The 25060-nt window shown below is 41.7% G+C and overlaps 1 protein-coding gene across 3 annotated transcripts in view; it reads right to left on the reverse strand.

Annotated features, from left to right (window-relative positions):
* The window catches only part of Galphaq (G protein alpha q subunit), a 191281-nt gene that overhangs the window by 39312 nt on the left and 126909 nt on the right, over positions 1-25060 (reverse strand). For 2 of the 3 annotated variants that reach the window (XM_080267635.1, XM_080267634.1), the window contains exons 6-7: positions 12303-12456; positions 3175-3282 (exon numbers count right to left, since the gene is read on the reverse strand). In XM_080267635.1, the coding sequence (XP_080123761.1) occupies positions 3175-3282; positions 12303-12456 (262 nt within the window). Of the gene's footprint in view, positions 1-3174; positions 3283-11984; positions 12093-12302; positions 12457-25060 lie in introns of all 3 variants that reach the window. The other variant, XM_080267636.1, reaches the window with a different exon arrangement.

The raw sequence follows: 25060 nt of genomic DNA on the forward strand, positions 1-25060 counted from the left end.
CTTGGTGCTGTGACTATTAGTGTGGGCATTAGGAGTGCACTGGGGTAAAATTTCCCCCCCGTCCATAAGCACGTACAGGTCTCCCTCGTTTTACGATTGGTATGCGTTCCTAGAAAGGCAATCGTAAACCAAAATATTGTAAAGCGAAATTAAGGATTAATGGGAAAAATAGGGATGCGTTCCTGGACTCATGGATAAGGAACCCAAGACCCATACAAGTGATCTAATATGCAATAATAATGATGATGTTTTATGTATTGTAGTGCATCTGAATCACATATGTATGTACATTTGCAAACATAAAGACATGAAATAGCAAAAACAACATGAAATACAGCTGTACTGTACTGTAATGTACTGTTATGTACCCTTCTACTGTACTGTAGCTCCATCCACCCTTAGTTGGTCCCCCCCAAGGTTGGAGGATGTAATGCCTTAATGTCTCCTCCGATGCTAGGAGACATCCTGGGCCAAAGCCCATCACTCGTCAACACAAGCGGTGGAGAGGGAGGAAGCAGGGGTGGAGGAGGTTTGGGTGGCAGGGGTGCATGAATCAGGAGGATGAGAGGTGGTGGACGTGGAGGTTTGGGCGGGTATGCCATACAACTCTCAGCCGATCTGCCTGTGAGCATGGGATTTCCACATGTCCAATCGTAAATGCGAGGGAGCTCAATTGTAAAATGAACACTTGGTACTCAACAATGAGGATCGTAAATGCGAAATATCGTAAAACGATACAACGTAAAACGAGGGAGACCTGTACTGTACAAATTTGGCAAGTTATGGATTTTTTTTTTTCTAAGTTTCCCATTTAATATCACATTTTATTTTTTTGGTTTTATTTGGAGATGGAAATGAAAGTTCAATCATTATACTTTCAAATGACACTGTACCCCCTCCACATATATACATCGGGGGTAGACATATTGTGGACCCCCGATGTATATATGTGGAGGGGGTACAACACCTTCAGGTTTAATAAAAATTGAGTACAACTATTTTTTTCTTTATTTCCAAAATTGGGGTAAAATATTACCCACGTATGTGTTGCTGTCATAAAAAATAGGGGACGTGTTCTAGGGTTAAACACAAAGATGTTTGCTATACTTGGCAGCTTAACAGTACTTTGCTAAGATTACTTCATAAAATAACTGTGATGGAATGGTAAGTTCAGCTTTCAGCATACGTAAAGATAATTTATAAATTGTGAAGGTCTATGAATCTAATTGTCTGGCATGAGGCAGCTGTGTGGGGGGCGGTCTTTTCACTGAATGCCACTGTCCTAACCTATAAGTTTAACTACACCTAACCTAACCTAGCTTAACTATACTTAAATTAACCAAATCTAACCTAACCTAATCTACAGTTGTGAAATGCAAAACGAAATTGACCTTTGAGTACACTTCTTCCATTATGCCTTAAATAAACAACTGTACGTACTCCTTACGGAACATGATGAAAACAGGGAAAATTTTCGTCAGGAAAAGGTCATTAAACACCCTGAAAATAGGAAAATATAAAACAAACCGGAGGGGGTTGGCCCACAGTGGTTCTCAGTGAAAAAGCTCACCAGCTGCATGCGTGATTGATTCATCCACACAACCCCGTGGACAATCATACAAACACATGTTGGTTGCAGCAGATTCCATCACAAGACTTTTTTTTTTATTCTTTACATTAGCTCATATATGCAAAGATGGGCCTGAAAATAGTCCAGTGTATAATGATGTTTAGACCATTTTCAAATCCTACATGAGCATTATTCCTTTACTGACCCTAATTTACACTGCAGTTCCATGCCAGGCCCTTACTTTTACATAACACAACACTACAAACTTCATTCAGGTATTTTCAAGTATTTTATATGCCGTATTTCCCGGTGTATAGCGCGCTCTGGCGCATAATATGCACCCTAGTTTTCAACAGAAAAATTGGAAAACACCTAGGTCTAGGCCTACCCTAACAAGGACATGAGGTTGCAGGACTTCCACTTACCTTACCATGATGTTTCATTGGATACTTGCCGTGCTGCTCTTAACGAAGTTATTTCTATACAAAGAATAGCACTCTAATTTCAGATGTACTGGTACCTGTGTCATTATGCTATATCTTTGGAGAATCTGAAATCCCAGACAAACAATGTCGAACCACTCAAAACAACCACCATATGACATTTGTTTTGGCCTGACATGCCAGCTACCAAACAGTAGTGTTACCAAGGCTGGCGAAAATTCTGTTGTAACTGACGTCATATTCCAACGTTCTCTTTGCTTAAAAGCAAGAGAAATTGCTACTTCTTTAAGGATATTCATGTAACTTCATTATTTACGATATTAAGTTTAGCAGACAAATCCATGCAGGAGACGAATTTCCTAAATGATATGGATGTATCGGTACAGTGCAATTGTTTAGCGAGTTTTAAAGTTGAGAGTTGTGCTTTTGAAGTTTACTGTTTGGCAACACTGTCCACAGAGTTGGCAGTAAACATACATTCAGAGTGTTGTTGGTCACCTGAAAAGCAAAAGTATTGGTGCCCTTACAGTACTCTGATAAAGATTGAAGAATTGTTCACTGTATAACATAATAGTAGAGGCCTAGTGTAAACACAGTCATCAAACTATGAAGGATAAATAATAATACAGTCGTAAGCCTTCATCAGTTTCAGCAAGACATAGCCACTTCTGAGTTCGACTGTGCCCCATTCCTCCCCTAGTAAAATAAGTAGCTTCATTGCATAACATGTAGGACATACTTTGAGAGCATTTCTTGGGTTTAAAAAAATGCACGATATACGCCAGGAAATACGGTACATGTATCTATCTATCTTTCTATATATACACACATATATACATACACACACACAAACACACACACACACACACATATATATATACCAGGTAAATATATATGTGTATATATATATATATATATATATATATATATATATATATATATATATTAATTAACCAATAATGTTTGTAGAAAGTGTTTTTGGTATGGGCTGGAGATCACGGTGATAGTTCGGATGATCAGCAAATCCAGACAACCCCTCCCCCAACAAAGTCCGGACTATAAAGGTTCTACTGCATCTATCTATCTATATATAAAGAATCATTTAACACAGCTGAAAGAATAAAAAACAAAACATCATGCTCAAATCATGCTACAATTTACCTGTCGCACAAGTGAAATGAGAATAGATTATCTTCTCTGGATCTGGATTTAATTCTACAAACATCCGTAGGATGAACTCACGGGCAGCAATGGCATCCTTCCTTGGACCTGCAAGATATAATCTAACTACAACAGCTAGCAAACAACACACCTATGCTGCAAGATTTTTCTGACAAAAGCTCTATGTCACAAATAACTGCATAATCTACTGTATACAGCAAAGTATCATCATCTGCTGCCATCTGAAATAAAGCTCCCACAGTCTTAATAAGACTAATAATAAAATAATGTACACATAAACTACTGTGGATGGCATACACCAACAGTACACGCACAAAATTGTACTAATGCAATTCTAAGCATAGGTAGTATAATTTGCCTTTTGTCTGGCATACTTTTTGTGTACAGGGAGAAGGAGGGAAAGGTGGATAAGAACACTAAACTCCTCATGCTTAAATGGTATAATACACTGGCAGTGCTACATCAGATATGATTTTAAACAAACAACCTTAGTATCAAGATAATGGTCCGCAAAATGTGAAAACCTCATGTTGTAGTCGTTGTATCGTACCGTATCATTTATTAAGGCTCCAACATGCTTGCATGCATTGGACTTGGTCACCTAATGGTGGGTCTCCATACTGCTCAATCTCAGGCAGCTTCCCTGTTCAAACCCTTATCCCTCAGGTCACACTCTATGACCTCCATCCAGGTCTTTCTTGGTCTGCCTCTTGTAACCCTACCACTGAGTTCACACTTCTTACCTTCCACACCAAACTGTCATTCTACATCCTCTCAACATGCCCAAACCATCTCAATCCATCCCTCCTCATCACAACAACAGTACATTCAAGTCTCGTCCTTCCTCTCAACTCTTTAACCCGCCCCGTCCCAACCGATTTTCCACCACTGACTCCCCCCAATCCCGACCAATATTGGAAATTTTTTTTTTTGGCTCAAACCTCCGCTTTCGGTGAGAAACATCGAAAATTCATAGAGAAATCACACATCTGAGGTTTAAAATACTCGATACAGGTAGCAGTACTCCTTACCTTACTGGGTTTTCTATCAGGCTGGCTCCAAAGAAAATGAGTTCTATGGGAGGGTAACTATTCCACACCACTCATAAATGGTATTTATTTATTTATTTGATACGAATTTATATGCAGTACGAGAGTATATTGGTTTTCACACAGTAATATGGGCAATATAAGCATTGTTTCACTCACCAAACACATCAACATACCTGACCTTTTCTGGTGACATTACCTGATCATCATTTCTGACTGTTTCTTCCTCTAATGCTACGTAAACTTTGTCCTCCACACTGTCATCGATTGGGGAATCACTCTGGCCCTGAATTTCATACCACGGCACGACATGTCTTTACTCTGGTAACAGGTGAATTGCCGAGACAATGACATGCGAGGGAGGGGGAGGTCACATAATGCCACTCAGAGATGAGTGAGGTTGGTCACTCTCACCTTAAATGTCAGGACCAACTTTCCTAGCCCCGGGCTCCTACGCTCCTCATGGGGCAACATGGGATTAGATGATGGATGGATGGATACTCTTAAGCCCTTGTGCCCCATACAATCCCTTCACTTCCTAAATCTTTCCTCCACCTCCCTTTCATTCTCTGCAATCAACACCAAACCATCAGTATACATATCCCATGGGAGTCCACTTCTGAAGTCAAATGAGAGGCCTTCAAGCACCAAGATACACAACAATGGGCTCAAGACTGACCCCTGATGCACACCAACATTCACAGAAAACTCATCACTCAAATCTTCATTCACCCTTACCTGGGTGTGAGCACCCACATACATAGCCATAACCATCCTAAACAGCACTCCTCGATCCCAAGCTTTCTCACTGTCCACTTCACCACCTCTCTAGGAACTCTGTCAATGGCCTTCTCCAAATCAACAAAAACAAAGTACAGATCCCTTGTCTTTCCTATACATTGTTCCTGAAGCTGTCAAACAACGAATATGGCATCAGATGTCCCTTTGCCTGGCATAAACCCAAACTGCATCTCATCAATATTCACTCTTCTCCAATCATACCTTCTAGAAATCTCCCCATTATTTTCATTATCTGGTCTAAAAGCTTTATGCCTCTACAGTTTCCTCTTTCCAAGACATCACCCTTCACCCAGTACACATGTGCAATTACACTCTTCAGGTAATCATCTGGGACAACACATCATTGTCATCATCATCATCTGGACCTCCTTTCCCACCCTAGGGCAGGGTGAGGAGTAGCATTGTCCAGACAGCCCGAGTCTGCCCAATCCAATGGACCACTCTTCCATTCACTCATCCTTCAAGCCCCTGGAATCCTGGCTCTATCTGATATGCCAAAAAACTTTCACCACATTCTGTAGCTTAACATAAATGTATCTAACAGAGTCAAACCAAATGCTGTCACGTTAAAAAGGGGTGCCAAATCCCTGATCATGCACTTCTCACAACATTCATCCAGCCAGCTCTATCTCTTGTCAGTCCCCTAGCCTCACCAACTTCCAAATCTCTCTTCCTCAAACACTCATCCACCATACCCCTCCTTCTCCTTGGCCTACCTCCCTCTCTCCCTTCTTCATATTCGCTCTGATCTACCTTTTTCACCAATCTTGTCATCCATTTTCTCCACATGACCATACCATCTTAGCACACTCTCGTTGATTCTGGTGTCCACAGACTTCCTCACTCCGCATCTTTCATGAATCACATTATTCCATATCCTATCCACTCTCTACACTCTACATCCATTCCTCAGCAATCCCATCTCCACTGCTCTTACTCTCGACTTTTCATTTTCATGCCCCACCACAGTCTCACATCCGATGACAAAGTTGGCACTAACACTCACTCATGTAAGCCTCACGCAGCTGCAGCACTCATGCCCCTGTTTCTTATCAAGGCCTTCATAGCACAAGCTACTTTCTTTCCTTGTTTCACTCTACTTTTCACTTGTTTTGCACATTTTCCTGTTTTTTCTATCACTGTATCCACATATTTGAACTCTCTCACCAATTCCAATCTCTCTCCATTCACTGTAACATTACACTGGGAGTCACCTTCTCTCTCAATAACCACCACTTTACTCTTTTTTACACTTACTCTCAAGGCACGACGCTCACAGACATCTACAAAACTCTGCACTAGTCTATCAAGCTCTTGTCCGGTATTTGCAAGTAGCACTGCATCATCAGCTTACAACAAATATGAGATATTCATTCCATCACCATTCACTAACAACGCCGTCCCTCTCTCCATTACTTATGTCTTTACTTCTGTCGAGGGATATCATACAACCTTGCTGCACGCCCACACTGATCATGAACCATTCACTTAGATGCCCTTTTACCCTTACACATGCGATATTACCATCATAAAAACTCTTCATGGCACCTAACAGCTTACTATCTAAACCGTAAAGGTGCAAAATCTTCCACTATCCTTCTCCAGATCCATTACTGCCATAAACACCTTACAGTCCATCTCACATGCCTTCTCCACCATCTGTCTCACTGTAAATATTTGATCCACACATCCTCTGCCACTCCTAAAGTCACCCCACTTGTGACTCACTAGGATCTCTGATGTCTCTCTTACTTTATAAGAAATTCTTCCATATACCTTCCCTATAAAACTCAATAGACTTATGCCACGATAATTCTTGCACTCACTTCGCTCACCTTTATTTTTGTACAGGGGTACAATCACAGCCACTTTCCACTCTACTGGCACAGTATCACTCATCCATGCTTTCTTACATCTCTCCAACAAGCACTTCATTTTGCTCTCTCTACTACACTTAATCATCTCTGCATATAACTCATCAACCCTAGCTGCTTTCCCATTTTTGAGCCACTTCACAGCATTCTTTACCTCAGTAGGTATCACTTTTCCTGGCACTGCATTCCTTCGCTGTACACCCCAAAACCAATTATGTTGACTATAGCTTTGCTCTCTCCATTCACGTTCATCAAATTTTCAAAATATTTTTTCCATCTGGTCCCTACGTCATCCTTATGGGTTTATTATCTACCACTTACATCCTTCACACTTTCACATTTCTTTCTATTGTCACTTCTACATTTCTGCACCTCTTTCCAGAATAACTTTCTATTCTCACAGTAATCTGCATTCATTTTCCTTCCTAGATCATCATTTACCTCCTCCTTTTTCCTCTTCACTAGCCGCTTTACGTGCTTCTTGCTCTCATTATACTCAGTTCTTGTTTCAATCGAAACCCTGGCCTGTATCCAATCTAGCCACTTCTTCCTCTTTTCCTCTGCTGCTCTCTTAACCTCTTCCTCCCAGCATGCCATACATTTCTTCTTTGTTGTTACTCTTGCCACACCATACACTGCTTTAGCATTGCTAACTAAGCAATCCCTATATGCATTCCAGAAGCTGTCCATATCAATTTCATTCCAATTCACTGGTGCTAACTCCTTCCCTACTTTGGTCTTGTATTCATATGCCATTTCGTTGATCCTCAGCTTCTCAACTTCAGACTTTCTCACTGACTGCTCCTCTCTCCTGGTCCACCTCACTCCTCTCAGTTTGGTCTTGCACACCATAATCATATGATCTGACAGACCTCCACATTGTTCTCTCACAGCCTTCATATCAGCAACCATTCCAAGCATCAACCTCTCTACAAGCACATAATCAATCAGGCTCCTTTCAGTAATAAAAGGGGGGATGCCAAACCCATGCCCTATGCTCTTCCTTACATAATTCACCCAACCAACTCAATCCTCTGTCCATTACTTTGCTTCATTGACCACTGTGCTTTACTTTTTTGCACTCACTAAATCTTGCTATAGTCTTTTTGATCCACTATGCCACCCCCCATCTTCATACTCATCATTATCATCATCATAATCACCATCATCCAGACCTCCCTTCCCACTATGGGCAGGGTGAGGAGTAGCAATGTCCAGACAGCCCAACTTTGCTCAATCACTCTTCACCACCCTTACCTAGATCCTTTTTCTCTATATGGCCATAAAATTTAAGCACACTTTGCTGTCCTATAATAAGGAGACTTTCTTAGTCATCAACATCTGCATATTATATAATTTCTTATTCTATCTATTCCATGCACTTCATGGATATTCCACAATACAATAATCCCTAGATATTCCGGACGTCCATTATCCAGGCATTCCATTATCCAGATGCTGTGATATGGCTTTTCAAAACCATTATTCATATATTTTTCCATTTTATCTGGACATAATGCTTGCATCCGGGTGGAAATTTTGGCCGAGCGAACATTTTCACCCAGCAGGACCGTTTCCCCTCCCCCCGTGTTCTTTCATGTCACTACAGGATATGGCCCTTCAGTGGTGACTGTTTGTCTGTGGTTGATGGGTCTGGTTGACCATGGTAATTGCTTGGCTGTGGTTTATAAGTCTGCTTGACCAGATACAGCAGTATAAAATCCCAGGAATAAGTGTTGTATGAAGTACTGTAGAGACCTTTCACAATGGCTTTCAAAGTTAGGGTATGTATGAAAGGGTGCCAGTGGAGAACTCCATTTTCCAGATGTATCCACCATCCAGATATACTCTAGCCTCTATAATGTCAGATAATTGAGGATTACCGTACAGTAATTCCATTTCTACTGCTCTTCCTCTTTGCCTTTTCGCTCTCATAAAAGCTTACCAAAGTGTGAAAGGGAATGTGCTTAGATGGTAAGGTCAGAATATGTTGTTGTTACTGCCCAGTATCACATGGATGTTAAACTGGTGTACCCGCAGTATATTAGAGGTTTTAACTGCCATTATCCGGCATTCCACCAGCCTTCTTTCAGGGGATAGAGAGGGAGTTGAAGGATGTTTGTATAACAGGGTAAACAATGATGTGGTTAACTGTGGTAAACCTTAATGATAGCAAATTAACTTGGGGGAAGCCTTGCTCAACAAACCATCATGTTCAATAAATCTGAGGGTCATCCCTCCCCAGTGGAAATTCCTACACATGATGGACAATAAATACCTACAATATCATATTCTAGTACTGTGAATGAAAGCTATACCCATTTCACACTAACTTGGCCCAGAATTTTGCCCTCTTGCAGCTGTGGTTCTACTTATATCCATGTACGCATTGAATGTTTTTGGTGTATCGGATAGAGCCAGGATTCCAGTGGCTTGAATGATAAGTGAATGGAGGCATGGCCCATTAGATTGGGCAAACTTGGATGTTGCCACTCCTCACCTGTTCTAAGGTGGAAAAGGAGGTCCATATGATGATGATAAAGATGATGATGATGACGAATACACTTGGCGCCTGCAGCTTCAATAATAAATTATTTCCATAAACATCCACACAGACAGCACCAGGGTGACACTGCCAAGCTACCTTCTAATTCTTGTCATATAACTTATGCACCTAGTTGCCTGCTTTTGGTTCTACTCATATCCATCTAAGCATCTCACTCTCAGTTTTAATAAATAAAAAAATATTCTAAGTGCCTCGAGCTCCTTCAGTGGAAAACAATAAAATCATTCAATCACTCATCATCCAGTCCTATAAAGCCCCATGAGGAGCACAGAAGCCTGGCCTCCAAGATGAGAGTGACCAACCTCACTCATCCCCAAGTGCCACCACATAAGCAATCAACCCCAACCACTTCTTGAATATAAACCCGCCCAGGTTCAATCCAAGTGGAGTGCCTTAATTATCCACTAAACCACCAGGCGACATAATTTGGTTACATAGTTACCATCCACCATAGTAAATGGTTTCCTGGTGTACAAGAAGACATGGGCTTGTGACTCAGTGTACAGTCACCCACAGACAGAAGAGGAATGAATGAAGGAAAGAATGATAGAAGAAGAAGGAAGGAAGGAAGAGAGGAAAGGGCAGTCACCCAAGAGCAGCCCTACATTGAGTGAATGGATGGTGAGCGCCCCCACCTACCACTTAATAAAACGGTTACGTAAACATGCACGCATATGGCGCACCAGGGTGACATTGCCAAGCTGCCTTCTAATCTGTGTCATGTAATTTATGCACCTAGTCGCCTGCTTTTGGTTCTAATCTGTGTCATGAAACTCATGCACCCAGTCGCCTGCTTTTGGTTCTAATCTGTCATGTAACTTATGCACCTAGTTGCCTGCTTTTGGTTCTAATCTGTGTCATGTGACTTATGCACCTAGTTGCCTACTTTTGGTTCTAATCTGTGTCATGTAACTTATGCACCTAGTTGCCTGCTTTTGGTTCTTCTCATATCCATCTATGCACCTCACTCTCACTCTTAATACAGATAAATAAAAAAAATATTTTAAGTGCCTGGAGCTCCTTCTGTGGAAAACAACAAAATGCTTATGTAAACATGCACACAGATGATGCCAACCAGGCTATCTCCTTTGTGATATGTAACTTACACAGCTAGTCGCCTCCCTTCATTTCTACTTACATCCATATACCTTGGCAACTGTCTGTGTGTCACCCCATGCACTGCCTGCAGTTTGGAAGGGCCTCGAGATGCACCCCATTTATCAACCCCGGTTTACAGCCGAAAAAAGTTTGGTGGGCTCAGAGGTGCTTGATAAATCCGAAATCTGATATATCAGGGTTCAATAAAGAGAGAGTTTACTGCATATTAGTAGGGCTGAGGATGGAATGAGCCACAGAAGGCAAAGATAAGACGCTCCCATGGAAAGTGAATAACTGAGGTGTGGCATGGAAGAACTAAAGGACTGAACAGGATAGAGATGAAGAGAACAAAGGTGGCATCCCTATTTAACCATGCAGTAGACAAAATTATTTTTATCTCACATGATTTATGGTACTAACAGTAAGAAAAAATTCCATACCACCTTTGAGGTGTACTAGGCTTAGTTCAGTAAATTTATGGGTAAATGGCTAACATACTATCTTTAGTGACACTGCAAGGCGAGTAGGCTGATCATCCACCTACATGGATTATAAAGAATAAAATGCATGGATGGTATGCCAGTGTAGTGGAGCCACAAGACAAATGCCTGAATGATGAATAAATGTAAATGTAGCCCAATCCACTGGATACTCTGTTGCTGGTGCTCCTACTACTTTAAACCTTTCCTGTTCTCATTTCTGAATACCATCTACCCCACTGACTGCAAGGAAAATGGATTACAATGATGACACAGTCGAGTATCCAAGAATGCTTCCAACAGAAATTTTTAAGCTTCACAGTCATAATTTACCATACCAGTATATGACTTTCACATCAAATTATCAGCTTCAATTCAACATGTTGCTAATCTTAATCAACTGACCACTTTGCAACCTTAAGCTAATCTACTGCTTTCCTATTACTATGAAAGAAAAGCAAGCTGCAAGAATAATCTATTATTTGCTGAGGGGGCATCCTCTGTCTTCCACTTGCTGTAGCTCACTTAGGAGTTCAGTCTGGTTTATGCCAGATAAATTCATTCAAGCAAGGGTAACCACTAATCAAAGGGTTAATCCAGCGACTTCTAATACAGAAGTGCTCTGCATGATGTAAGAAATTCTCTGCAGCTGGATATAGTACACTTTGTTACAGTTAACTGCTGGTTTAATAAGTTTAGACTCTTCAAGCTAATAAGCATCTACATACACAATGAAAAATAGAATTTTCAATTCTTCAATGTATTTCTAGTCATATACTCAGGAAGTATGATACACTACAGCATTTAAAATGAAATATTCCAATTAGTACTAAAAGTACAGTAACATCTAAAGTCGGGCATGTACAGCAATGTAGAGTACTTCATACTTTTCAATTTACCATACAATCTCATCTGAACCGACCTGTGGCACATGTAAAGTGAGAATAACACATGCGATCGGGATCAGGATTTTGGGCAAGGTACATCTTCAGAATGAATTCACGTGCCCCAACATGATCACACTTCTCCCCTGAAGACCACAACATAATGATTAATATGAAAGGTCATTTCTTATCAGCATAGTTTAAGGCAATGCATACAATACTATATACGTACAGCATGGCCATCCATTTAATAAACTGTTGATGCTGTTCATGACCTCATTATAATGAGTATAAAATACACCTAAAAAAAAAAAATGCTAATCATAACTTAGCACATACAAACAAAGGTACCTTACCATCATATTCTGGGAAATAGTCCACCAGATGTGAATACATAATCTTCTCTTCTAGCAGATCCTTCTTGTTTAGGAAAAGGATGACAGAGGAGTGCTGGAACCAGGGGTACGTGATGATAGTCTTGAATAAAGCCTTGGATTCTTCCATACGATTCTGAAAATGTGGATAGCCACATTATTATCATAACCCTTTCCATTAGTAAGTGTTGTTGCTAGATTCCAAAAACAGGAAGGCTGAGGAGGGAATATGACAATAACAGCCAATTCATTCTTGCTCCATTCAGGGCACAAGGGCCCGAGACTAGGCAATAACAGTACAGAATATATACCTCTGGCCAGTAACAGCCAATTCTTTCTTACTCCATTAAGGGCACAGGGGCCTGAGACTAGGAATCAAAGTACAGAATATATGCCACTAGCAAAATAATAATACAGCAATAATAATAGTAATAATAATCATCACCATCATCAGGACCTCCTTTCCCACCCTAGGGCAGGGTGAGGAGTGGCAACATCCAGACAGCCCAAGCTTGCCCAATCCAATGGGCCATGCTTCCCTTCACTCATTATTCAAGCCCTCAGAATCCTGGCTCTATCTGATACACCAAAATCTTTCTCCACATTCTGTAGCTTCACATAAACATATCCAACAGAGTCAATCCAAATGTTGTCATGTTAAAAAGGGGTGCCAAATCCCTGATCATGCACTACTTCTCACAACATTCATCCAGCCAGCTCAATCTCTTGTCAGTCCCCTAGTCTCACCAACTTCCATACCTCTCTTCCTCACACACACAGCCACCATATCCCTCCACCTTCTCCTTGGCCTACCTCACCTCCTCCCACCTTCAAATAATAATAATAATAATAATAATAATAATAATCCATCCATCAGTCCATCATCCAATCCTATGTTGCCCCATGAGGAGTGCAGAAACCCGGGGCTAGGCGAGTTGGTCCTGACATATAAGATGACAGTGACCAATCTCACTCATCCCTGAATGGCATTATGTGAGCAATAAACCCCAACCATCCCTTGGATATAAACCTTCACAGGTTCAATCCGATTGGAGCGCCTTAATTACCCATTAAACCACCAGGCGCCAAAATTTGGTTATATGTTTACCACCAAGCATAGTAAATGGTTTCCTGGTGTACAGGAAACTATTTGGCTTGTCACTCAGTGTAGTCACCCACAGGCTGATGGAAAAGGAAAGAATGAAAGAAAGAGAGACAGAAAAGGGAGTGTAAAGTCACCCGTAGGCAGAAGTACGAGGAAAGACTGAAGGAAAGAAAGACAGAAGAGGATGGATGGGATGGATGAGATGAAAGGGCAGAAACCTGAGAGCAGCAATACATCACCCCCCTTCTGCTCTAGGCATTTTGCCTAGAGCACAAGGGGGTGGGAGATAATCAGTAGCGCACGAGTAGGTTTTGAGAACACGAACTAGGAGCAGCAAAGTGAGCTGAATCTGGTGTCACACCAATGAACACACCTTACCCTTGTACAGCACGCAAGTGAAGCAGGTCATGACGTCACAAGCCATGGTCATGGATAGTGAAGATCTACCAATCCGAAATGTAAGCAAACTCCTGGCAACCTTTGACGAGTTTAAAGATTAAGTGACAATGAAAGAACATTGTTAAGTAAAGGCTCAAGAGGTTCTGGATGCCAAAGAAAACAAAACAGCCTCCATTACTACCAAGACAGGCATGACGAGCATGTGAAATGAAGGCATCAAACTCTGATCACCACTTTCTTTATGCCACCACAATAAGAAGATCCAGTGTCCTCAACATCAACCAGGGATGTCGATGATGATGCATCTGTTGTGTCTGCCATGGACTTTGAAGGTTCGTGACTGATGCAGAGCGTGTTGGTGGTGGTGGTGGCATGATGGAGTCGGGCAGTGTGGAGGGTGTTGGGGCTGGGGAACAGTAGCTGCCTCACCCTGCCTCAGAATCCCATCTGTTTAAGTCAACTAAGTCTTTCCCACATAGATTTTAAGGTCACGGGCTATTGTGTGGGCTATACTTACAGTGTACTTGTGTTTAGCATCTCATAATACATAGACAAAATGACAGACTAGGAGCCAAAGGGGTGACTTTTTAGGCAGTCATCCCACTGTGACTGCATTTTTCAAGATTCGTGGGTAAAAATTGGCAGGCATGTAAGGTAACTGTTCCTCTACCATCCCCCAGGCTGTCAAGGCCATACACTCACTCACTCCCCCCCTCTCACTCGCTCTGCCTCACTCTGCCTGTGTGCCTCACCCAGTGCTGCACATATTGAAGGCATTTTGTAAATATTTTCATTTAAGTGTAAGTGGTAAATATTTTCTTGTAAGTGGAAGGACTATATACTGAAGTCAAGTTGTAAATACCTTCTTGTAAGTGCCAGGACTGTACATAATGAAGGCAGGTTGTACCTCTCTTCAAGTAAGTGTAAGATAATGCATTCACAGTGAGAAAGACACGCAAATTGTGATAGATGCTGAAGTAATAAGTAATTAGAAAAGTGTACTGAACATTGCTATACCTTCCCAGCATAAATACCTGAGTATACCTTACATAGAAAATGGTTTTCTCTCACGTGCATGGTGAGCGTGAGAGAGTGGCTATATTTGTACATGAGTAAGCAGGACTCAATAAAACTCAATTCCGAGCCTCCGTGAGCATTTTAATGATGAAATTTGTTGTTTCCACATCAAAATCTATCATTTTAGCACACACACACACACACACACACACACACACACACACACACACACACACACAAAGAGAGAAAAAAAAAGCCAGCACTGGGGTGACCCATAGGGCTAAAAATAGCTGGCACATGGCAAGTTAAAGACCTCCTATTTTTCCTAAAGGTGCTGGAGAGGGATGCCTTGATGCAGTGGTACTGACAAAACAGGACAGTGACCGTCTGGTTATATAATGTTCCACAACTACCTTCCTATCCCCTAAAAGGAGAATGGTGGACTGCATGAGACGGACAATTTCAGTCCACTGGGTTCACATTCAGATGATCCTGGGGTTGCAACAACTCTCAGTTGGCTAATCCTAAGCAATAAGTACATATAAACCTAGGCACCCAAAAAATCATACAGACAACAGTCAGTCAATGGCAAAAACAGTAAAAAGTGGTTGAACCTAGGCTATTAGTCTACCATCACACACAAATTTTACTGTATCTCAGATTGGAAATGCTGCTGTGCCACTGCACAACACCAACAACATACCAAACAAACATCTCAGAAACACGAAGAATTTTCATATTAAGTATAAACAGAACAAACATACCCTACAATTTAAATAAAAAATAAACATGCAACATTGCCACAGCACTAAAAACACTTACGTGAACAAATCTAGTACTCCACAATTCAACAATTACAAAACATCTGGGGAGGGGTGCGGTGTTCTTTGAAATTTCATTTATAACGAGTAGAAGAGCTCTGCGACCCGTGGCGTGGCTCTTGTTTCAAACAGTTTGCTGTATAATGTAACTAGCCTTAACTGAGAGATCCCCAACCCAGATTCTGAAGGTAACCTTATATGGGACCACTTTTATGTCTGACTGGACTAAAATGAAGAACTTTACAAAAGCTGCTGCTAGATGTTGTCACCACAGGTGTCAGCTGACAGCAAATTTGGATTCTCTATGTCAAATAACCGTGTATGGGACCATTTTTTTGTCCCAATAGGCTTGAATTAAGCATTTTTACCAAAGTCGTCATTACAGGGTGCAACCACAGGTGTTAGCTGATGGCAGATTTGGATTCTCCACATCAAATTATCTTCTATGGTATCACTTTCATTTCTCCAAGGGACACCTTTTAACAAATCCACCAGAAGCAGAAGGAGAGGAAGAACACTGGCCACTCACAAAGCTGAAGGTTTTCGCCGCAGGTAAAAACATTCTCTCCACAAAAGCCACACAAAACAACACTGATCAAATAAAAAGAAACATGACACCCCCACATATACAATCTCTAAATCTCAAAACAAAGCAACACTCATAAACTGCCACCAATCTACTGAGCAACCCCGCCACTGCTAAAATACTATATATCCCTAATGTTATAACTGCCAGCAATTTCAAAATCTAAGACCTCTCCTGGCTTCACATCCAGATGCAGGACAGCTTGGGTTTACACACTGTAAGAACTGCAAAAATAAAACAAACTTACCAATAACAATGCCTCCCATATAATTTCTATAAAGAGCAAAATAACATATTGGTCTTTCCTTGGCTTTAAATCCCTGCACTCTCCACACAAATCATTTTGTAATACAAAATCATTCTTTATTTTAACTTTCAACATGTATCCCACAAGTTCAGCATGTATACAAGCACCTGAGCATGCACACACACACACACACACACACACACACACACACACCGCTCGCTGGTGCAGTGGTAACGCTCTCGCCTGCCAACTGGTGGACGGGAGTTCGCGCCTCGCTCAGGTTGCGAAAAGTTTCACTGACAAAGTGGGTGGTTACTGTCCCCCTGGAGCAAGGGGACGGGTGTGTGCGTGTGTGAAGGTCACAGCCTTGCCCTTAGATCGGACTATATGAGCTCTCAGCTCCCTTCCGGGAGGGTAAAAGCTGACGATCACGACCATCAAGTGATCCTGACTGACCCGGTGAATTACACACACACACACACACACACACACACACACACACACACACACACACACACACACACACTCGCAGTTCAGAGGAAAACGGAGCTCCTTGTGGATCGTGGGGAAATAATCACCCAATCAGTGTCGAAAAGGAGACCAGCCTACTGTGATTATGTGAATGTGCGTGAGTGGTGGTCACGTCGGGCATTAGTATAAAAAAAAAAAAAAAAAAAAAAAAAAAAAAAAATCAGATTTCGGTCATACAGAGTACAAGACACAGTGGAAATTCCATATGGTTGCATCATGGTGGAGAGGGATTGATCATTGCTTACATCTGGTGGGGAGGAATTTGCAGGCTTCTCCAATGAAGAAATGGGTAAAGGAAGTACTAATCCGAACCAAACAAGAGTAGAAGGAGTGGAGAAAATGTCGGAGAGGAATATCCAGGAGTTAAAAAAGGTATGGGCAGTAATTAGTGAGTTGCAGGAACGGACCTCAGAAAGGAGAAAGAAATCAAAGTACTACAGGATAACTTGGAAAAGGTATGCACATGCAGTACTGAATAAGAAAGAGAAGTTACAGAATTAAAACTGAGTAACGAATCTGCCTCAAATGAGATAAAACAGCTCAAGAGGGAAAATAAGTGCTCAGAAGAAGGAACAGGATGAAAAGTAAACGAGATGAGTATGAATCAAAATCAAGGATGCAAGATGAGCACACTCAGGAAATCAAGGAGCAATACAAGGAGTGGAAGAAAATTCAAGAGGAAGGAAATGTAAATTTGAAAGAGATTATAGAACAACAAAGCAAGGAAAAGATGGAGAAGGAAGTAGTTAGGGTACTGAAAAGCAGAGAAACTTTAGTCAGGGATGTAGCAGATAAAAAATGTGTGATAATTTCAGGAGTAAAAGAAAAAGGTAAGACAGTAAGATCAGAAAGGGAATGAGAACTGAGTAAGGTTAAAGAGATAATATCAGTAGTTATGGAGGGTAACAACGAAGCTCAAGAAGACACTGAAGAAGTGTTTAGGTCAGGAAAGTACGAGGAAAGAGGGGCGAGGCCACTTAGGTAAAGTTGAAGTCTCAGGTTAAGGTAAATGAAATCATCAACAGAACATGGAAATTATCAGACAAAGAGGGATTCAAGAATGTCTGGATAGGGAGAGATGCAGATGAGGGAGAAAGAGGTAAAATAAATGAGTCAGTTACGGAAGGAAAGGCAAAAAAATGGAGAGAACAGAGGAAGAGAAGACAGTGTTCTATTGGAGAGTTATGGATCAGAAATTGAGGAAGTGGTACCGACGGAGAGAGGAAGAGAAGCGGGAATAAAAAACAACGAAAGAAGTTTGAAAGTGGCATATACTAGGGTTGATGGTTTAATATCGGCATGGTTAGATATCAACGATTTCTTGAGAGTACATGAACCAGAAGTTATGTGCTTTTTATAGACCAAGTTAAAAGAGGATATTGATATTCATATGGGAGATGGTAAATACAAATTGTGGAGAAGAGACAGAAAAGAACAAATGGGAGGAGTAGTGATGGTAGCAGTGAAAAACAACATAAATGAGGATATATATACAGTGGAAATGGGAGAAGGCAGGGCTGAAGTGATAAATATGAAATCAGAATCTGGAGAGAATGACAAGAGAGATGTGGCAGTACTACAGTATATGTTCCCCCTAAGACAAGAGCATGGAATGACAAATACCAGATGTTGTCAGACATGGTTAGTTATCTACAGAAAGTGATTTGAGAAAAGCAACAATACAATTCTAATGGATGATTTTAATTGTAATGAGTTGAACTGGGAGGAATAGGACTCAGGAGGCAGTGAAGATTCGTGGGGCACTATATTGTTAAGTACAGCAATGAATAATGTAATGACCCAGTGAGTCAAAGAAGAGACACGAGTCCAAGGTGATAACACACCAGCAAGACTTGATTTACTGTTAACCAAAGAACCTGATGTAAATGAATCTTTGAAAAATGTGTCCTATTGCATAAAGGGATCATGTGGTCACTGAGTTCCAGATGATAAAAGGGAATGTGGTGCCAAGAGACAAGCTTTACAGGCAGGGAAGATACAACTTTGGGAAAGCAAATTTTACAGGACTGAGAAAATTTTTCAAAAATGTGGATTGGAGAAAATTCTGAGAAACAAGAGAGATACAAAGGAAGTGAGATATCTTTCTAGACCTCTGTAATTCAGTAGAAAAATATGTTCCATGAGTAAGTAGGAGAGAAAACAGGAAAAAGGATTGGTTTAACAGAAGGTGTATGATGGGAAAAAAAAAAAAAAAAAAAAAAAGAGAGAGAGAGAGAGAGAGAGAGAGAGATGGGATGGAACAACTGGAGAAATTGAGGTAATAATAGAACAAAGGAAGAATATAAAAGAACTAGAATTGAATATACAAGAATATGTAGAGAGGAAGAAAGGAACTTTGAAAATGGTATAACTGACAAATGTAAGGAAGAACCCAAATTGTTTTATAGATTTGTCAATGGCAAATTGAAGCAAAAGGAAGGAATCATCAAACTGAAAGTAGAAGGAAAGGCCTACAAAGATGCGGCAATGCAAGATGAAATAATGAACAAATGTTTCCAATCGGTTTTCACTAAAGAAAGAGATTTTGTGGAGGGGGAGGGAGTGACTAGAAATGCAGTGATAAAAGATATAAAAGTGGAAGTGCAGGAAGTGTATGAATTACTAGGAACTCAAGATGCAAGGAAAGCCCCAGGACTGGATGGAATCTCTAATTGGGTTCTGAAAGAATGCAGAGAACAACTGGCAGATAAGATTCACAGTTTAAATGTGTGTTCTCTAGCCCCTTAATCGCGGGGCGTCACTTTTGTGACGCTTGGGCGCAACAGATCATAACGCAGGGCGTCACTTTTGTGATTCTGTGTTATTTTGAATTATCCCGGCCTTTCAAGTGGTGGCTTGTATCATCTATCAGTATGGCCAATGTCCAACACTAGTCAGCACTCCAAATCTCATCTGTACTCCCATCCATTGTTGACATTTTAGCCATTTTCCCCCGTTCCTGACTCCCCTCCCTACCTCCCCTCCATTACCCTGTCCTCTCACCTCCCCGGCCGCGCTGCGCTAAGCAAATCTCTCCCAGATTTTTCCACAGATTTCATCCATTGAAATAAGCCCTATGCCCTATACTTATACAAAATAATGTATATAAAAAAAAAATAAGGTACGTGATAGTGGTATACACCAGGAATTGGCTAATTATCACCAGACAACACCTCACATGCATTCATTCGCTACATTACCACGGTAATTTCCCCTTTGAATTATGCCTTGTAATCTATTTCTGTAATAAAAATATATATCAGAAAGGAAGGGAGAAGCCTAAGTGACATTTACATTCACCTGGAACTACCTATTTCTTTATGTATTGCCGAGATTTTCTACCAATTATTTATTAGCATGTAAGTTAGCAGCTGTCAGCCCCATTGTCACTGTCAACTCCTGCCTTCTCAGATAACCCGCGCCATTTAGTTCCTTGTCCTCCTCTGTGGTCAAAGCATGTTGCACTCGCGCTCCGCCATTTCTGCCGCTTCTGCGCCCATTGCAAAGGGCCCCGTGACCCCTACACCCAGAAAAACTTGTGGGGGAAGCAGGAAAGGACTAAGTGACTCTGCAGTGGAACGTGAACTAGCTGAATTATCAATGGTGATGATGGATAGTGACTTTGACCCTTCGGGGGATTCGTGGGATGAGCCGGGTGAGGAAATCGTGCCAGAAACTACTAGTATGAGTGCTTCAGTGTCCCAAGTTATCCCTAGCTCCAAGGGAAAGGAGCCGTTAGTGCAGCAAGGGAAGGAATTTGGGAAGGGAATGAAAAGGCAGCAGGTTAGCCCCAGAACAATGGCCCTGCGTGACCCAGCCCGCCATGAGTCCCGAGTTGATTCACCTCCCCGTTCCCCAAGCCCCACTTTACTCATTTCTTCCTCTTCTTCTGCTGAATTTTCTCCGGAGTCTTCATCGTCGGAGTCACCACCAGCATCAACAGTGAAGGCAGGCCATAGAGGAAGAGGTAAATCCCTGACCCGTAAAAGTAGAGTTGCTAGTAGAGTAAGGGCTGCTAGTGCTGTACGGCAACCCAGGGTCAGTGCGAGTGACCTTGAACCTGATAAATCTGCCTCACAGCCACCCTCCACCCTCACCCACCCTACACCGCCATGACAGGGAATCCTGGACGCCTTCGCGTGGACGGAAGGGTCCGATTTTGTCCCTGAACATCTCCATTTTGACAAGCGTTCCTCAGGAGCACAGCCTGCCTTCACTCTTGACGAGGATGCTGAGTGTGTGGACTTCCTTTTGGCCTTCCTCGATGACGAAGTCACGCAGCACATATGTGATGAGACCAACAGGTATGAATCACAACGTGCTGCAAGTGGTACAGGTGCAGCCAAGATGCAACAGTGGTCCATGCTGGGAGTGCAGGAGCTGTGTGTGTTCTTCGCCCTCATGCTTCTCATGCCACACTCAAAGAAGCATGAGTTGGAAGAATACTGCTCCATGGACCCCTTACTACCCTCACCCACCTTCAATAAGTACATGGCCAGAAATCGCTTCCGGAACATCATGGGAAACCTGCACGTTGCCGACAACGATGTACCTTCCCAAACCGACCCACTCTGGAAGATCCGGGAGATTCTCAGCAGAATGAAGGATAAGTTTATGACATTCTTCCACCCCTTTCAGAAGGTTGTCACTGACGAATCCTTGGTTTTGTTCAGAGGACGTCTTAGGTTTGTGCAGTACATTCCAAGCAAACGCCATCGCTTTGGAATCAAGTTCTTTGTACTGTGCGACTGTAAGACGGGGTACATCCTTGACTTCGTCATTTATTCAGCCAGCACTGTCGATCTTGATAAAACACACCCCCTTGGCTTCTCAGGCTGTGTAGTGAAAGTGCTCCTTGAAAGGTATTTTGGTGGGAATATATGTGCTGTATACAGACAACTGTTATACAGCACCGAAACTTGCCAAATACCTTTCAGAGCACGGCATCGGCTCCTGCGGCACTGTGAAGAGTAATCGTGCCCACTTCCCTACATTCCCAGAGGCAGGAACCTTGCAGTGAGGAGACGTGCACCTACGCAAGTCTGAGATGCTGGCAATACAGTGGCATGACAAGAGGGTCGTGCACATGCTCACCACCGTACATAAGGGGGAAATGACAGACAGTGGGAAGGTCGACCGTAGGACAGGCGAACCTGTGAGGAAACCTGATGCTGTCTTAGACTACAATATCAACATGCGGCTGGTGGACAAGTCCGACATGATGATTGGAGAGATCGACTGCATCAGGAAGAATACTAGGTGGTACAGGAAAGTTTTTCTGCATCTCATAGACATGACAATGCTGAACGCCTTCATCCTGTACAAGATGAAGGTCAAGCCACCCAAGTCCTTCTCCCTGAGGTTGTTCACCAAGACTTGTGTTCAGCAGCTGCTTGAAAGATATGGTAGGGTGACAGCAGCAACTCCAAGGCGCCATCCAGTAACACTTCCCGACAGACTTGAGCGGAGGGCGTACATGGATCGGCACAGACTGGTGCAAATGCCTGCCACAGGCAAGAGGAAGGCTGCGATCCGCAGGTGCCAGGTGTGTGCACATACCACCCGACGCACACCTGAGCACAAACGCACCTCTTGGCAGTGCGCTGAGTGCCAGGTTCCCCTCTGTGTTACCTGCTTCTTTGATTACCAAAGCCAGAAACATTTCTAAAAGTGCAAGTGGAAAAGGAAAATAATGTGAAAATAATGTGTAAATAATGTGTAAGTAGAAAGTGAAAGCAATGGATGTACAGTACATATGACTGAACAATGTAATGTAGTTTTATGTTACTGAAAGTGACAGTGAATAACATAGTGTAAGTAAAATAGAAGTGTAAATATTGAAAATACAATAGAAAATGTAAATAGAAATGTAAGTAATTAGTAATATAAGAATATGAGTACAAATACTTGATGTTATAACAGTGAAAGTGAATCTGTGGCTCTCTACGTATTTTACTGAATGAAAAATTGAATGACTTCAGTGACGATAAACTAATACTACTGAAGAAAACTTATGGATAAAGACTCCAGATATATATAAGTGTTATATAGTAATAGAAATATAAAGTGTGAGGGGTTTTATGTATAATAAATGACAGAATACCAAAAGCGAACTAGCGCAAGTGGGAAGGTCATAAGTGCTCATAATTTTCATTGCTTTCACAGTGGGTTTTTTTTGGAGTATGGATCCCAAACCACTTGATAATCATAAAGCAGTGTTTATAGTGTTAATATCTGGCTGTGGTAATCATATTACGGGTTGTCGGGAAGTGTAAAGTGGAGACCTCATTACCCAACTTCAGAGGTCTCCACAAGTCCTATGGTAATCGACGAAGGTTCAACAAACATCCCAGGAGAAAGCTGAAGGTATGTGCCATATGCATATGTAATTTTAATATTCTAGGACTAATAACTGATTTTTGGCAAATATTTTTTGAGAGTCTGTCGGAGCCCGAATAACCCCGCGGGACACGCAAAACATTGGGAAACATGCCCGCGGTGTAAGGGCTATAAGAGGGGAAAGTGCCTCGGGAATGGAAGAGGGCAAATATGGTACCAATTTATATGGGAGGAAACAAGGAGGAACCCCTGAATTATAGACCGGTGTCCCTGACCAGCATGGTCGCAAAATTATGCGAGAGAATCCTGAAGGACAGATGGATGAAATATCTGAAGACGATGAACATTTTGGTTGAAAGCCAGTTTGGATTCACAAGTGGAAGGTCATGTGTTTCCAACTTGTTGAGCTTTTACTCAAGAGTGATTGACGTGCTACAGGAGGGAGACGGCTGGGTAAATTGTGTGTATTTAGATTTGGAGAGACTTTAACAAGAGACTAATGTGGAAACTGGGGCAAACAGGAGGACTGAAGGGAAACCTCCAGGAGTGGATGAAAGACTTTTTGAGAGAGAGACAAATGAGGACAGTAATGAAGGACAGAATGTCTGGATGGAGGGAGGTAACAAGTGGAGTCCCACAGGGCTCGGTGTCAGAGCCAGTAATGTTCCTAATTTATGTAAACAATATGGTAGATGGAACGAACAGTTATGCAAGTCTGTTTGCTGATGATGCAAAGACTTTGAGGCAAGTAGAAGTTGAGGAAGATTGTAAAATGCTACAGGAGGACCTGGATAGGATACATGATTGGAGCCGGATGTAGGAAATGAAATTCAATGCAAAAAAAATGTAAAATATTGGAAATGGATAAAAATACCAAGAGGCCATTACTGAATTATATGATGGGTAATGAACCAATCACAAAAGCGAGAGAAGAGAAAGATTTGGGAGTGCTGGTCCAGGATAGTTTGTCACCTGAAAAACACTTTAACAAGACAGTTAGAGAGACATATAAACTCTTGACTAACATAGAGCAGCATTTCATTACATGGATGAGGAGATGATGAAAAAATTGATGGTGGCCATGATCCACCCCAGGTTAGAATATGCAGCAGTAGTGTGGTCCCCACACAAAAAGAAAACTATGAACAAGACCGAGAGAATACAAAGAACAGCAACCAAGAGGTCCCTAGCCTGGCTGATGTCGTACAGAAAGAGGCTGGAAAAGCTCGAACTGCCTTCCTTACAGGAAAGGAGAGAGAGGGGCGACATGATTGCAGTGTTCTGGGCCATGATGGGAGTAGATAAAACTGACAGAGAAGATCTGTTTGTATGGGATAGGAGAGTAACAAGAGGACACAGAATGAAACTGAAAAAGCCAAGCTGCTTCAAGGATATCAAGAAATATAGTTTTCCTTATAGATGAATAGACCTGTTGAGTGGCCTGGACAAAGAGAACGTCCAGTCTAAAAACTTAAATGAGTTCAACGCAAAATTTGACTTACTAAGAAACAGAGACGGGACCCCACGAGCGTAGCTCATTTCCTGTATATCACAACTAGTTAAATATGGTAAAAACAACTAGGTAAATGCACACACACACACACACACACACACACACACACACACACACACACATTTAATTCCTGATGATCATTAGCTTCTTTAACTTCTACCTTTCAGATACTTATTTTTCAC

The sequence above is a fragment of the Coenobita brevimanus genome, chromosome 24 (assembly GCF_032717465.1).
Source record: "Coenobita brevimanus isolate Jiangsu-jjx chromosome 24, ASM3271746v2, whole genome shotgun sequence".
Classification (NCBI taxonomy): Eukaryota; Metazoa; Arthropoda; class Malacostraca; order Decapoda; family Coenobitidae; genus Coenobita; species Coenobita brevimanus.